This window comes from Mucor velutinosus (genome assembly GCF_035048745.1).
Source record: "Mucor velutinosus strain NIH1002 chromosome Unknown tig00001561, whole genome shotgun sequence".
In the NCBI taxonomy this organism is placed as follows: domain Eukaryota; kingdom Fungi; phylum Mucoromycota; class Mucoromycetes; order Mucorales; family Mucoraceae; genus Mucor; species Mucor velutinosus.
Genome location: NW_027041903.1, coordinates 1,239,004 through 1,255,656, shown reverse-complemented (window position 1 = coordinate 1,255,656; position 16,653 = coordinate 1,239,004). Strand labels below are relative to the sequence as shown.

At 39.0% G+C, this 16,653-nt stretch overlaps 2 protein-coding genes across 2 annotated transcripts; one reads left to right on the top strand and one right to left on the bottom strand.

Annotated features, from left to right (window-relative positions):
* Window positions 1-256: 256 nt before the first annotated feature.
* ATC70_008560 (uncharacterized protein) lies at window positions 257-2,560 on the top strand (the record flags this gene model as incomplete). Its single annotated transcript, XM_064827807.1, has 3 exons — window positions 257-604; window positions 659-1,355; window positions 1,407-2,560. The coding sequence occupies 3 exons, from the start codon at window positions 257-259 to the stop codon at window positions 2,558-2,560; spliced, it is 2,199 nt and encodes a 732-aa protein (XP_064687091.1).
* Window positions 2,561-13,411: 10,851 nt separating this feature from the next.
* ATC70_008559 (uncharacterized protein) lies at window positions 13,412-14,862 on the bottom strand (the record flags this gene model as incomplete). The annotated part of the gene is made up of 3 exons (XM_064827806.1): window positions 13,412-14,010; window positions 14,074-14,715; window positions 14,784-14,862. The coding sequence occupies 3 exons, from the start codon at window positions 14,860-14,862 to the stop codon at window positions 13,412-13,414; spliced, it is 1,320 nt and encodes a 439-aa protein (XP_064687090.1).
* Between the last annotated feature and the right edge of the window lie 1,791 nt (window positions 14,863-16,653).

Here is a 16,653-nt window from a genome sequence, read left to right as displayed (position 1 = left end):
CATATTACAGGTTAAAACGAGAATCCTTCAAACCCAGTGTATTCATGTTAATTGAAAAAAATGGCCTGATTTTTTTCGTAACATTATCAACTAAAAATGGTTAATTTTTTGCCTTACATGTTGCTATAACAAATGCGAGGAAATGTCGAGACATTTGTTGAGTGAAATTGCCACGACAAAGTTGGAGCATGGTAAAAATAGCATTCTTTTTTTTTTTACCTTTTTTTTCTGTTTCGACACATTTTGCCTGTAAACCATGTTGATTCTGTTCATACTATTGCTATCAATTCAATCGATTGTCGCACAGAATTTCTCATTATGCCACAAAGACGGCAGCAGCAAAGACCAGAACTTGTTCCAAATAAGCTGGGTGAATACAAATTTTGATGCCAATCAATTTAAATATACCTTCAACATATTAGGCATGGCAACTCGAGAAAACATCACCAATCTCAACCCTCAGCACAGTTATTACGCTGCTGCAAAGACCAAAATCAGTCTTGGTGTGTCTGATGCACACACGACGGTCGCACTCAACAGGTTTTGTCAGGATGTATACCAAGATTGTCCCGTGATAATGAATAATTATACCTTGATTCAAAAGGTTAATACGGATTTACCACAGTTCCATTGTATGACATGCTAAAATTACAAATAGACTGTGCAGTTGCCATATACAAATGTGCCTCTCCTTGACATCATTGCTCAATATTCTGCCTGGACAGGAGAGCAGACACCTATCACTTGCTTGACGTTAGCACCAATAGCTTACCAAAACCCTCTATGGACTCGTTTGTTTCGGTACATTCCTATTGGTGTAGCTGGCCTCGCTCTCATAACTACATGTGTCGCTATCTATGCCACCACACCAATTGATCGAAACGAAATCACCGTCCACTGCTTTCCAACGGCACTACAACTTGCACTACCAAGTGTATTTCAAGTCGTCTACTACGCACAGTTCATCGTAACCATGGGCCAACTGAATCTGTCCTACCCCAAGTTTTATCCGCTGTTTGCTTCCGATTTCGCTTGGAGTTTTCTCATGTTACCATCGCATTGGATCACGCAAAACACGCACCTGGCAAATCAGCCTGCCCAGCAACAGCCAGCGACGGATGGGATGTCAAATTATGCAGCCAACATTGGCCTAGATGTCAATGATGTCTTTATCACGGTGTTTGTATATTTCTTGCTATTGGTCGCATTGTGCCTGATTGGATTAGCCATTGTGTGGCTGATTGCTAAGCTGCAAAAGATCATATCTACCGCCGATGCCGCCGACGATAAGTATACGGATGTCGCCTACCTTGGCATACTCAAGATTCCACAGCCTACATGGAATTCTATTGTTGGTAAATAGTTGACACTCTACAGCAGCCAACATCTACTAACTGAGATACAAGCTATTCTGCTCAAATGTGTCACACTGTGTTATCTACCATTGACAATCACTGGTTTGTACCAATTGATGCTGCCTTCGCAGTGGTATATGCTGCTTGTGGCTGCTTTAGTGGTTGTATTCCTCTCATTTCTGTTGTATGGATGGATAGCATTTGTCATGCTCAAATTAGGTGATACGGCATCCGTGCTGATCCAGTCTGCAACGTTCACCAGAATCGGGTTTCTCTATTGCCTGTTTTCAGATGGTCATGCCACATTCTTTTTTGCGACCATTGTGTACAACATGATTACAAGTCTGATGGTTGGCATATTTCAAAAGAGCGGTCTAGCGCAACTGATAGTCATCATCCTCATTGAAGCTGCCTACTTTGCTTTTACGCTGGTCAAATGGCCCTATGTTACGAAACAGATGAATGTATTCTTCACATTGTTGGGGTTCCTGAGATTGACAAGTATACTACTGAATATCACACATGTCTCTAGCCTGTCCATTTCAGATTACACAAAGCAATGTGTTGCTTATGCTCAGGTATGTTTTCATATGCTGGTTTTTGTTCTGTTTTTGTGTGCCGAGTTGAAAAACTTGATGGCTATTCTGCTAGGAACATCTGACAAGCAGTTTGAAGAGGGTGATACTATGCCTGTGCGCATGATGACATGGCCACGCTATAAAAGAAATATAAATCGCTCCTACTTTAATCATGAAGAGGAGCAGAGCGAGAATGGATTGCTACTCGATGCTCCAGATAACAGCAACCCATTGCATCAATCCGAAAGCCCTTACAGACGGCACTTGTCTGTAGTTCCTCCTCTCTCAAATGACAACAGCACTGACCCTCCTGCGCTCCCGCCACATATTGAAATGTCCAGATTATCCTTGGCAAATCCCGCCACAATACCTTTACTATCAGTGCCACCCATCGCTGCAACAAACGACATGTATAACATTGATCTAAACGACACGAGTAACATCACAATAGCAGCGGCGAGCAACAGGAGCAAGCATCATAGTGATAGTAACTTGCACAGCAAATACAACGACACTGCAGACAATTCTCTGGAAAATGTGTCTTCCACAGCGCATCGTTGGTCAGACATTGGCATTCAACAAGCCGTACAAAAGAACTATAATCACAGACAATACCCTCTCATATAGCATCTATCATATAATGAACATTCAGATTTTAATACATTTTGATCTCTGTTATATATATCTCTAATATACATCCCTAATACTCTAATACGAGTGTTTATGCTTCGGGTGGCTCTTTACCTTTGTTTCGCTTCGGTGAGGACCAACCTGTGCAGCAGCAGCTCGCGCTACCGATTGCCTTTGCGTAGTGTATCTTATCAAAATACAGCTATTTTTATTTTGACCTTCCACTTACATATGAAAACCATTCATATTATCTGCGGATCTGACTCTTATAGGATGCTTTAACATCCATATGCACGTGGCTACTTCATATACGTTTAAACAGCATACTGGTATTTCTCCTTTTTAGTCTTTAGGGTCCCTGATACAGCAAAATCTCAGTGCCTTTGAGCTGCGTTTTCTTGCGTTCACGGCTGTTTTAGATGGTCAACATAGTACCAAACAATTGCTCTCATCTGGCAGTTACTTTCTGACACCTTTGCTCAACTTTTTGGGGATCAAAAAAAAAACATGGCCAAAATTCGACCAAAAAGCATGAGGTACCCCTCATGGTTTTCATTGAAAATCAAACGATTGCATTTTTCACCTTGAAAAATGAAAACTTTTACTATGGCATATATAAAATCAAAATGTTTCTATCAACCTAACGTAACCTTTGAAATCATCTTTGCGGGACCTTGATATGTAAAATCTCAACATTTTCGCCAAAAACGTTATTTCATAATTTCATGAATTGCTCAACAAGTTCATTAAAAGCAGCCATTATAACTAGCATCATTGGATGCGCCTTGAAAACTTCTCCTAGATAGCTTAAGGCTGTAAAGGATGATCACTACAACTTTCATAGTCGAATCTCGTAAAAATAAGTCGATCGAGTCGCAAAAGGATCAAAAATCAACGAATCGTGACAGAAAGTCGAGCGGGATTGTAATCCGTTTTGGCTGGCTAAAAGAAGGCTCTCCTTGATTGCTCAAAGCCCTATAATAGAACGGCAATGATACCCACAGAAACGATTATACGAGAAAGCGAGACTCCTTCTCAAATGGGTAGTGTACCCAACGTGAGACCCAAAAAGGACAGGTTGGTGACATGGGACGGGCGTGACATGATCCAAAGCAACAGAATAGCACACAGACAAAAATGATATTGCAGGTGAAGTTTAATTCAGAAACCTCCTTCTTTTGGAAATCCCACGGCCTTGTTTGATGAATTTCGCGATGTGCACTTGACTTAGAACCCTGAAAATAGTACCATTGGATTCCTCAAGTGATTTGCTTTCTAATGATGTACATACCTTCTAATAAAATATCCTCTCTTTGACCACAAATTGGCCATTTACTTGCTTATCTCTCTTCAATTCATGTCCTTTTGTTTACTTTACATGTGATTTTTTTTAAAGCATAATTTTGCCTAGCAAATGAATTATTTTGATCTTGCATGATCCGAATACCTTCTAAAAGAGGACGATCCCTAAAAAAAAAAAATGATATGAAACGTGTTAAACTCTTTATGAGATGCATGCTCTTGGCATAAGAACTACAAACAGGTTGCAGGAAGGATACACAAGAATGACCAACTCACTATGTAAATGTGGGCATATTGATGATATCTAGTAGCGCAAACACTTTGATTGACATCATTGACAGCAACCATGACAGCTGGAAACAAGATGATTTGCACTGGTCCGAGAACAATCCATTATGTTCCATTCCATGGAGATTGCCGCAGTAATCTTCATATAGCACGCTTGTTTTCCGAGGTGTACACTTGTTTCTTGGTCCAGAATCAGTTATGCTGGCTCCGATGTGATGTAAACGACAAGAAAGCCAACCTTAACACTCGTATTGTCCGATTAGATGGACAATTTATGGCTGATGTAAACAACAAGAGAGATGGATCGAGAACCGTATGATCTTGGAGAGAGAAATTAAGGAGAGGTAAAAAAAAAAAAAAAAAGATTACTTAATCAAGCAACCAGCTGCATCTGTTTCAGTGTCAAATGACATTTTTTGTTTACTTTTTGATGAGGTTTGAGCCAGTGAAAAGTTGTCTGTTAATTACATCTAGGAAGAGATGGGGGAACTCGTTTCATGTGAAGGTGGAAAAAGGGCTTTTTGAAGTAGCAAAATGGACATAACTCGAGACAGAAAACAGTTGAAAGCCTCGGACGAAGCGGATGAAATAGAGCAAGTGTCAAACGTCAAAATGGTACTACTTTCACGCGCTCAAAGTAGTATATCGTGGAGAAAAGTAAAAGGAAACGAATTTGAGTGTGGCAAGGACACTGGACTCACACAAAAGTCGATGAGAAGGATATAAATAGATGGTTGTTTCAACAGCTTTTCCTTCTTCTTCTTCTTCTTCATCATCATCTTCATCTCATCTCTACTCTCTATTAACAAATCTCTCTGCAAGCGAACTCTCTCTGCAAGCGAACTCTCTCTGCAAGCGAACTCTCTCTGCAAGCGAACTCTCTCTGCAAGCGAACTCTCTCTCTGCAATACTCTTGGGCTCTCTTTCTGCTTTATACATGGTCAAGTAAATCAAACACTGTACTGATGATTGGCTTTTTCTTACACAATGCTCTCATAATTCCATGGTTCTCTTAGGTTGCGGTCCATGCAAAACATGGTCGCACTCTCCTCGTATTTTTAGATAATAGCAACATACAATCAACTCTGCAGGTATGTACTCGTCACTTCTAGCTTATAAAGCAGCATGACTCACCATCTCTCTATTTTGACTTGCAAGCACTCCATACTTGGTTGAAGCCTTGGATGAGGTCTAGGGGTCATGCGCGTAAGGTGGTTGTCTCGTGTGGCCTCAGCACCTGTTGCCCCGGTAGCTCGTAAGGGTGATGCGACGAGGCGCTAGGTGCGTTTCCCGGGAGGTGTCTTCCCATCCTTGTTGCTAGGGATATGCAAGTTGTGGCAGATGTTTTGCCCTGGAAGCCTGGCTTCATCTTTTGGTCTCCTCGTGTTTCAAGCTGCTCTTTTCATCGTCCATCAAGTATGCTACAGGGTAAGTATCCTTTGTAATAATCCAATGTCCCGCAATATAGTGTAGATCTATTTCCTGCAATGTCAAAACCACTTTAATACACGGTGCCATCTCTACATCCATACAAGACCAAGCCATACTCGTATCTCTGCTGCCTGCCATCTATTATAGTGTCAAGACTCATGCTGCCTAGTATATACAAGACCAAGCCATGCTCGTATCTCTGCTGCCTGCCATCTATTATAGTGTCAAGACTCATGCTGCCTAGTATATACAAGACCAAGCCATGCTCGTATCTCTGCTGCCTGCCATCTATTATAATGTCAAGACTCATGCTGCCTAGTATATACAAAGTCAAGCCATACTGCCACATCTGCTGTCTCTATTCTATACACGAAACCTTGCAATACACACATCAATACTATCTCTTACCTATACAAGTTAAATCAAATTATATTCAAGTTAGCTAGCATCTATTCAAATCTAAACAAACTCTCATACATTATCATCGTTTTCTATAAAGCTACAAGCAAATCAATAATAAAAAGAGTTTTGCATTGCCTACTATATCATCGTCTTTTTATTACATTCTCTATTAAAACCAATGTATAAACAGAAAGCCGTTTGAAGCAACTGATATCATAAGTGCCACTGATATAAATGTTCTTGAATCGTGAAGCTGTGGTTGAAGATGAATGGAGAAAGTCTGACTATGGCCATTTCGAAGCATTGTTAGGTTTGATGTCATACAGAGTACCGCTATCATTGTAGGCAATACAACTCTCCTCTCGGAAGAGATGACTATTTAGTCATTGTACACACGCAGTCTTGCGCAAGCTTCATGCCTCATGTTATTAGAGATAGACACATATTATTGGATAATGCACTTGAGAGTTTATGTACTAATATACAAATTGTTGGATTGCTATGGATACAAAGTATTCCAAACTTCAAGAAGTTTCTAGAGCAAAATATTTAGTTGTTGCAAAAGCACTAGTAGTGTGAGGGACTATATACACACATGTAATTATACAATGACCTACGTTCGCTCAACCCGTAGTTTAATATAAAAATAGCCAAAAATATCTTAAAGCTTTGATAGAGATATGACTTTTGCTACAGTATCTACGGTATCTATAGTTGTATTAAATGCTAGTATCATATGCATCTAAGAGGGTATTGGATACCGTAAGCGCTACTTGACAGAACCAGCCGCTGATTTTTCTGCATAAAGGTTATTCACAGTCTAGCGATGGTTTATGTTTGATGGAAGTATCTTGGTTCTGGCATACCAATACATTGATTTCTTCAAATTTCACTACTCAACAAGTGATCAAGGCATACATTATACCTGAATTGCCTCTTGGCATTCGACAGAATGCAAAGCACAGCAAGAAATAGGTGAATTTGAGCAACAATTTCTTGTGCTGGAAGCCGCTTAAAACCGCCAGAATAGCACCAAACAGTTGCTCTCATCTGGCAGTTACTTTCTGACACCTTTGCTCAACTTTTTGGGGATCAAAAAAACATGGCCAAAAATTGACCAAAAAGCATGAGGTACCCCTCGTGGTTTTCATCAAAAATCAAATGATCGCGTTTTTGACCTTGATATTGTAGACTTTTGCTATGGTATGTATTGGATCAAAATGTTTCTATCAATCTAACGTAACTCTTGAGATCATCTTTGTGGGACTTTGATATGTAAAATCTCAGCATTTTGGCCAGAAACCTCATTTCATATTTTTATAAGTTGCTCAACAATTTTATTAAAAACACATACCTTACTTGGTACCATTGGATGCGTCTTGAAAAGTACTTTGAGGTTGTATTAGGAAGCAAAGAATGGTCATCACAACTGATATAGTCGAATCTAGCAAAATAGTTGAATCAAGTCGAAAAGCTATCAAAATCTGGCCACTCTGGGGTAGAATAAAAGTCGGCATTACAATTAATTTTGGCGGCGGCTGGTGGGGTCGGCTGGCAAACTCAATGTTCTTTCCATCATGAAGGCAATACAGTAATAGATGCTTTTAAAACGTATAGAAAGTATGTGGCACTTTACATAGCACTATCTTTAGCCATGCTACTTTCTTTTGAAGCCTTGCAATAATAAAGTCAGTCCACAGAAATACCTGCTACATCAACTTCTTTCCTTTTTGAGTCTTTGAAAGTGTCTAGTAGGGACCATAAATTTATTACGTTACGATGAGCATTTCGACTCTTCGATTGGGTTTCATGACCTACGCTTTGCTTTGGTGGAAACCAACCTACGTTCAAGTGGCTCGCGCTATTGCAAACCTTTGGCTAATATTGCAAATTTAATAATAATAGCTAAAATGTTAGAAGAAACTTGCTTGTTGATTGATACTGATTTAATATAAGATCTTTGATTATATATGAGCCATACCTGACAAATGCCTGACAACTTGGTTTACATATTAGGGTTGTAAAAGTGTCTATGGACTGAACATTTATTATAATATGACATTTATTGCCCCTACATTTTGAAAAGCTTCAAAAAGGAAAGAAGTTGATGTAGCAGGTATTTCTGTGGACTGACTTTATTATTGCAAGGCTTCAAAAGAAAGTAGCATGGCTAAAGATAGTGCTATGTAAAGTGCCACATACTTTCTATACGTTTTAAAAGCATCTATTACTGTATTGCCTTCATGATGGAAAGAACATTGAGTTTGCCAGCCGACCCCACCAGCCGCCGCCAAAATTAATTGTAATGCCGACTTTTATTCTACCCCAGAGTGGCCAGATTTTGATAGCTTTTCGACTTGATTCAACTATTTTGCTAGATTCGACTATATCAGTTGTGATGACCATTCTTTGCTTCCTAATACAACCTCAAAGTACTTTTCAAGACGCATCCAATGGTACCAAGTAAGGTATGTGTTTTTAATAAAATTGTTGAGCAACTTATAAAAATATGAAATGAGGTTTCTGGCCAAAATGCTGAGATTTTACATATCAAAGTCCCACAAAGATGATCTCAAGAGTTACGTTAGATTGATAGAAACATTTTGATCCAATACATACCATAGCAAAAGTCTACAATATCAAGGTCAAAAACGCGATCATTTGATTTTTGATGAAAACCACGAGGGGTACCTCATGCTTTTTGGTCAATTTTTGGCCATGTTTTTTTGATCCCCAAAAAGTTGAGCAAAGGTGTCAGAAAGTAACTGCCAGATGAGAGCAACTGTTTGGTGCTATTCTGGCGGTTTTAAGCGGCTTCCAGCACAAGAAATTGTTGCTCAAATTCACCTATTTCTTGCTGTGCTTTGCATTCTGTCGAATGCCAAGAGGCAATTCAGGTATAATGTATGCCTTGATCACTTGTTGAGTAGTGAAATTTGAAGAAATCAATGTATTGGTATGCCAGAACCAAGATACTTCCATCAAACATAAACCATCGCTAGACTGTGAATAACCTTTATGCAGAAAAATCAGCGGCTGGTTCTGTCAAGTAGCGCTTACGGTATCCAATACCCTCTTAGATGCATATGATACTAGCATTTAATACAACTATAGATACCGTAGATACTGTAGCAAAAGTCATATCTCTATCAAAGCTTTAAGATATTTTTGGCTATTTTTATATTAAACTACGGGTTGAGCGAACGTAGGTCATTGTATAATTACATGTGTGTATATAGTCCCTCACACTACTAGTGCTTTTGCAACAACTAAATATTTTGCTCTAGAAACTTCTTGAAGTTTGGAATACTTTGTATCCATAGCAATCCAACAATTTGTATATTAGTACATAAACTCTCAAGTGCATTATCCAATAATATGTGTCTATCTCTAATAACATGAGGCATGAAGCTTGCGCAAGACTGCGTGTGTACAATGACTAAATAGTCATCTCTTCCGAGAGGAGAGTTGTATTGCCTACAATGATAGCGGTACTCTGTATGACATCAAACCTAACAATGCTTCGAAATGGCCATAGTCAGACTTTCTCCATTCATCTTCAACCACAGCTTCACGATTCAAGAACATTTATATCAGTGGCACTTATGATATCAGTTGCTTCAAACGGCTTTCTGTTTATACATTGGTTTTAATAGAGAATGTAATAAAAAGACGATGATATAGTAGGCAATGCAAAACTCTTTTTATTATTGATTTGCTTGTAGCTTTATAGAAAACGATGATAATGTATGAGAGTTTGTTTAGATTTGAATAGATGCTAGCTAACTTGAATATAATTTGATTTAACTTGTATAGGTAAGAGATAGTATTGATGTGTGTATTGCAAGGTTTCGTGTATAGAATAGAGACAGCAGATGTGGCAGTATGGCTTGACTTTGTATATACTAGGCAGCATGAGTCTTGACATTATAATAGATGGCAGGCAGCAGAGATACGAGCATGGCTTGGTCTTGTATATACTAGGCAGCATGAGTCTTGACACTATAATAGATGGCAGGCAGCAGAGATACGAGCATGGCTTGGTCTTGTATATACTAGGCAGCATGAGTCTTGACACTATAATAGATGGCAGGCAGCAGAGATACGAGTATGGCTTGGTCTTGTATGGATGTAGAGATGGCACCGTGTATTAAAGTGGTTTTGACATTGCAGGAAATAGATCTACACTATATTGCGGGACATTGGATTATTACAAAGGATACTTACCCTGTAGCATACTTGATGGACGATGAAAAGAGCAGCTTGAAACACGAGGAGACCAAAAGATGAAGCCAGGCTTCCAGGGCAAAACATCTGCCACAACTTGCATATCCCTAGCAACAAGGATGGGAAGACACCTCCCGGGAAACGCACCTAGCGCCTCGTCGCATCACCCTTACGAGCTACCGGGGCAACAGGTGCTGAGGCCACACGAGACAACCACCTTACGCGCATGACCCCTAGACCTCATCCAAGGCTTCAACCAAGTATGGAGTGCTTGCAAGTCAAAATAGAGAGATGGTGAGTCATGCTGCTTTATAAGCTAGAAGTGACGAGTACATACCTGCAGAGTTGATTGTATGTTGCTATTATCTAAAAATACGAGGAGAGTGCGACCATGTTTTGCATGGACCGCAACCTAAGAGAACCATGGAATTATGAGAGCATTGTGTAAGAAAAAGCCAATCATCAGTACAGTGTTTGATTTACTTGACCATGTATAAAGCAGAAAGAGAGCCCAAGAGTATTGCAGAGAGAGAGTTCGCTTGCAGAGAGAGTTCGCTTGCAGAGAGAGTTCGCTTGCAGAGAGAGTTCGCTTGCAGAGAGATTTGTTAATAGAGAGTAGAGATGAGATGAAGATGATGATGAAGAAGAAGAAGAAGAAGGAAAAGCTGTTGAAACAACCATCTATTTATATCCTTCTCATCGACTTTTGTGTGAGTCCAGTGTCCTTGCCACACTCAAATTCGTTTCCTTTTACTTTTCTCCACGATATACTACTTTGAGCGCGTGAAAGTAGTACCATTTTGACGTTTGACACTTGCTCTATTTCATCCGCTTCGTCCGAGGCTTTCAACTGTTTTCTGTCTCGAGTTATGTCCATTTTGCTACTTCAAAAAGCCCTTTTTCCACCTTCACATGAAACGAGTTCCCCCATCTCTTCCTAGATGTAATTAACAGACAACTTTTCACTGGCTCAAACCTCATCAAAAAGTAAACAAAAAATGTCATTTGACACTGAAACAGATGCAGCTGGTTGCTTGATTAAGTAATCTTTTTTTTTTTTTTTTTACCTCTCCTTAATTTCTCTCTCCAAGATCATACGGTTCTCGATCCATCTCTCTTGTTGTTTACATCAGCCATAAATTGTCCATCTAATCGGACAATACGAGTGTTAAGGTTGGCTTTCTTGTCGTTTACATCACATCGGAGCCAGCATAACTGATTCTGGACCAAGAAACAAGTGTACACCTCGGAAAACAAGCGTGCTATATGAAGATTACTGCGGCAATCTCCATGGAATGGAACATAATGGATTGTTCTCGGACCAGTGCAAATCATCTTGTTTCCAGCTGTCATGGTTGCTGTCAATGATGTCAATCAAAGTGTTTGCGCTACTAGATATCATCAATATGCCCACATTTACATAGTGAGTTGGTCATTCTTGTGTATCCTTCCTGCAACCTGTTTGTAGTTCTTATGCCAAGAGCATGCATCTCATAAAGAGTTTAACACGTTTCATATCATTTTTTTTTTTTAGGGATCGTCCTCTTTTAGAAGGTATTCGGATCATGCAAGATCAAAATAATTCATTTGCTAGGCAAAATTATGCTTTAAAAAAAATCACATGTAAAGTAAACAAAAGGACATGAATTGAAGAGAGATAAGCAAGTAAATGGCCAATTTGTGGTCAAAGAGAGGATATTTTATTAGAAGGTATGTACATCATTAGAAAGCAAATCACTTGAGGAATCCAATGGTACTATTTTCAGGGTTCTAAGTCAAGTGCACATCGCGAAATTCATCAAACAAGGCCGTGGGATTTCCAAAAGAAGGAGGTTTCTGAATTAAACTTCACCTGCAATATCATTTTTGTCTGTGTGCTATTCTGTTGCTTTGGATCATGTCACGCCCGTCCCATGTCACCAACCTGTCCTTTTTGGGTCTCACGTTGGGTACACTACCCATTTGAGAAGGAGTCTCGCTTTCTCGTATAATCGTTTCTGTGGGTATCATTGCCGTTCTATTATAGGGCTTTGAGCAATCAAGGAGAGCCTTCTTTTAGCCAGCCAAAACGGATTACAATCCCGCTCGACTTTCTGTCACGATTCGTTGATTTTTGATCCTTTTGCGACTCGATCGACTTATTTTTACGAGATTCGACTATGAAAGTTGTAGTGATCATCCTTTACAGCCTTAAGCTATCTAGGAGAAGTTTTCAAGGCGCATCCAATGATGCTAGTTATAATGGCTGCTTTTAATGAACTTGTTGAGCAATTCATGAAATTATGAAATAACGTTTTTGGCGAAAATGTTGAGATTTTACATATCAAGGTCCCGCAAAGATGATTTCAAAGGTTACGTTAGGTTGATAGAAACATTTTGATTTTATATATGCCATAGTAAAAGTTTTCATTTTTCAAGGTGAAAAATGCAATCGTTTGATTTTCAATGAAAACCATGAGGGGTACCTCATGCTTTTTGGTCGAATTTTGGCCATGTTTTTTTTTTGATCCCCAAAAAGTTGAGCAAAGGTGTCAGAAAGTAACTGCCAGATGAGAGCAATTGTTTGGTACTATGTTGACCATCTAAAACAGCCGTGAACGCAAGAAAACGCAGCTCAAAGGCACTGAGATTTTGCTGTATCAGGGACCCTAAAGACTAAAAAGGAGAAATACCAGTATGCTGTTTAAACGTATATGAAGTAGCCACGTGCATATGGATGTTAAAGCATCCTATAAGAGTCAGATCCGCAGATAATATGAATGGTTTTCATATGTAAGTGGAAGGTCAAAATAAAAATAGCTGTATTTTGATAAGATACACTACGCAAAGGCAATCGGTAGCGCGAGCTGCTGCTGCACAGGTTGGTCCTCACCGAAGCGAAACAAAGGTAAAGAGCCACCCGAAGCATAAACACTTGTTTATGAATAACAATAATCGATCAAGATGATATGCTTTCTGAAGAGTCGGCTGGTCATATACTATATAATGTCCTTAATGAGATTGCATGGCTATAATCGAGGAAATTGGGATTGCAACAACAAATGTCATGCTTATGAAATACTTGGGATTTTTATTGTAAAAAAAAAATAATGGTAATGTATAGTTAAGTATGCTGAAGTAATCTTCTATATACAGCGTATAATGTTATTTACAAAGATGAGTTGTTGTACAACGAGAAAAGGTATGGTTTGAAAATGCCTAATTCTTGAAATCGGCAATAAGGTTTTCAATGGACGAAATGGTACCAAAGATAAGACCGACGAGACCCATTAGAATAGTGAGACAACACCAAGCGATTTCATAGATGGGCTTGTTGCGGAAACCAGTTAAACGGAAATAAAAGATAATAGGGAAAATAAAGATCAAACCACAATTGGCAAATGAACCGATCAAAGACATCAAATCATCAAAATGAGGAATAACAGCACCAATGACACCGACAAATACGACTGTCAGGATTCTCAAGGAGGCACGGATCAAAAATTCCTTGACTCTACCGAAACGTTCGACAGTGACGTTCAACATCTCCTCAACATCCAGTGCAAAAGAAGTGAGGAGGATAGGCGTGGCTGTTAGTACATGAAAAGTCATGACAACAATAGCGATTATCTTGGGTACGCCATCATTAATGGATTCATAAACAGGGGATTTGACAGTATCACCATATACCAAATAGCCAGGAATAGCAGAGAGAAAGTATAAACCGGCACATGTACTCAAGCCGGCAGCGACAACCTTGGGCCAATCTCTGGGCTTCTTCATGGATGCTTCAACATGAGGATAGACAACATTGCCACCTTGAAATCATGCTAAACGTCAGTATTATTCTACCTTATTACATACATGTACACGAAACTTACCAAATGAAAAGGAAATGGTACTCAAAGCAATAGGGAATTGAGGCCAAATGACGGAATCATGATGAACTTCACCGATAGTATTTTTATCGATGCAGGCAACGACGAGACAAATGATAACGACAATAAGTGTAGCAACAGCACCTAAGGCACTCATCCAAGCAACTTCCTTCATAGATTTGACAAGGACAAAGGGAACAGCGACAATGACACAAGAGATAATGCTCCATGGAAGGGTTCCAATTTCACCAGCAGTGCCCTTACACAGTTCATTCAAGTTGGATCCAGACAGAACAATATACAAAATGGGAGCACCAAGTAAAATCCAGGCGTTGAAGAAAAAAGTGACCCAGCCACCCACTGCACCGAAACATGTAGTGGCAATTTCCTTGTATGTAGACAGACGACGTTTACCATTAGCGTAGAGACATCTGATAAGGAGCATACCAGTGTAGACAGACATGGTCCAGGCCAAGACTAGAATCAAAATACCAATCCAGCCACCTAAGCGGAGGGCATAAGGAAGACCGAGAGTACCAGTACCTGCAACGACGCAGACGACATTGAAATATGCAAGAAATGATGAGCCGGCGTGGCTTCTATCAATATCTATCAATCCCTCATCGGAAAAATCTACCTCAGCTTCTATTGTATCATTGGATTTACATTAGTATAAATGCCTTTTAATATTGCAACGTCAACTAGTAAATTACCACTATAGGCCTCAAATGTAACGGGTCCCTCTTGAAAATCATTAGTTTTCTTGTCCAAGTCGTTAAGTTCTATAGACATTTTGTATGTTTAATTTCGTCTAATTTGGATTTAAATTGAGATGACCAAATAGAAAGAAAAAAAGAGAATTTTTTTTAAAAAAAAAAAAAAAAAAAAAAGAAGAGCAAGAAGAAGAAATCGAAATTCACACATTTGGATCGTTAGCATTCTCTTATATACATACAGTTTCTAATCCAAGCTGAATTATAAAGCCCATGTCTCAAAATGATGCTCACTCGAAACAGACGGCGCTTGGTGTACCTCTCCAATCAATGAACCTATCTACTTTTATGGATACCTGAGTCATATGCCTCTTGGCTGTTCGTTTTGGCCTCCCGGTCCGATTTATATTCGCCTTGCAGATATTCCATCTTGTGCATTTTTGATGTAGACATCTAGATGACAGGTATCAAGTGTATGGGGGCACAAGATTACTGCCAATATTTCTCACGATCATGTCACATACATATATTACAAAGAAAACAGAAAATACAATGTCAATAAACCATGAACCGTGGAAAAAAACACTATCAAGATAATCATTTCAAACGACGTTGTTAGTCTGATTGGCCATTTAGATCATGACTCAATGGTTTCCAACAGCCATCATTGCATTCCGGAGATAAAATTATAAAAGCTTATTTCCTTAAATGAGTAAGCGAAACTGAGATACCCAGCATATGTAACCAAATTGGCCATGGTCCCAATAAATACACAACACATTTTTTGTAGTGAGTGTGTAGACATTTTGGAGAAAACTTTAATTTCGTTTAATCACTCATCTTTGGCTAAAGACACGTTTGTTCCATTTAAATTGAAATGAAACATCATAAATCGGGACATTCCAATGTCTGGGATGATGGTAGTGGAGCACAGGTAAGCCCAATTAAAATTTCTGTATTCATAACAAATGTTTTAGAGATTTTCGCACAAGAATCTGTGATATCATGCCTGGGCGTCATTTCATAAGCAAACTACACCAAAATAGGTCTGGAAAAAGTGGTATTATATTACAAGCTAAAATTAATCATACTATGCCATAACACGTAATGTGCTCTGGCTGCATTAAAAATTGGTGAGGAGGATTTAAGATTCTAACAGTTGTATAGACTAGTAACCAGGCCAACTTGTTACAAGATTTGGTAGTGCAATCAGGTTTAAACTTGGGTATAGATAGAAATGATGTATCCAAATGTTCGCCAAAACCGAGATAGTGATGTCTGATTGAACCTGATTGCTAATAGCTGTAATTTTCAATATTAAAATTTGAAGGCGAATCGCTTTACATTCGATATACGAGTAATTAGCTTATAATATCGTTAGAGTACATCACTGAGGGAAGTGTTTAACATCAGATCACTTCCTTGTTCTATTACTTGAATGTGTCGTAAAATGCTTTTGGCTTTACGATAACAAATATACAGGTTTCGCTGATATTTCACACGTTTTTCCTTTCATTTTCCTCCATTCATTAAAAAGAAATGGAGGCATGGCCGTAGCTCTTACTATATCAGCAATTGAAAAAGGAGCAAGATTCCGTTAATATGAAACAGCGCACGCAAGAGCCTTCATTAAGATATCAAAATAGGTTTGCAAGCGACGTGGCGTTATACAAGAGAAACAATGCGATATAGGCAATGAATCCAGAAGGTATTATACTGACTCTTCTTGGGTTACAATGTATTAAAACTACCTGTGTTATCTTATTAGGTAGCTTATTTTACACTTTACATTGGTAGTCGGGATTTGTCCTTCTCCTAGTAAGGCTTATGATCTCTGAAAAGTTGGACTCTTGAATGTTCAATATGATTT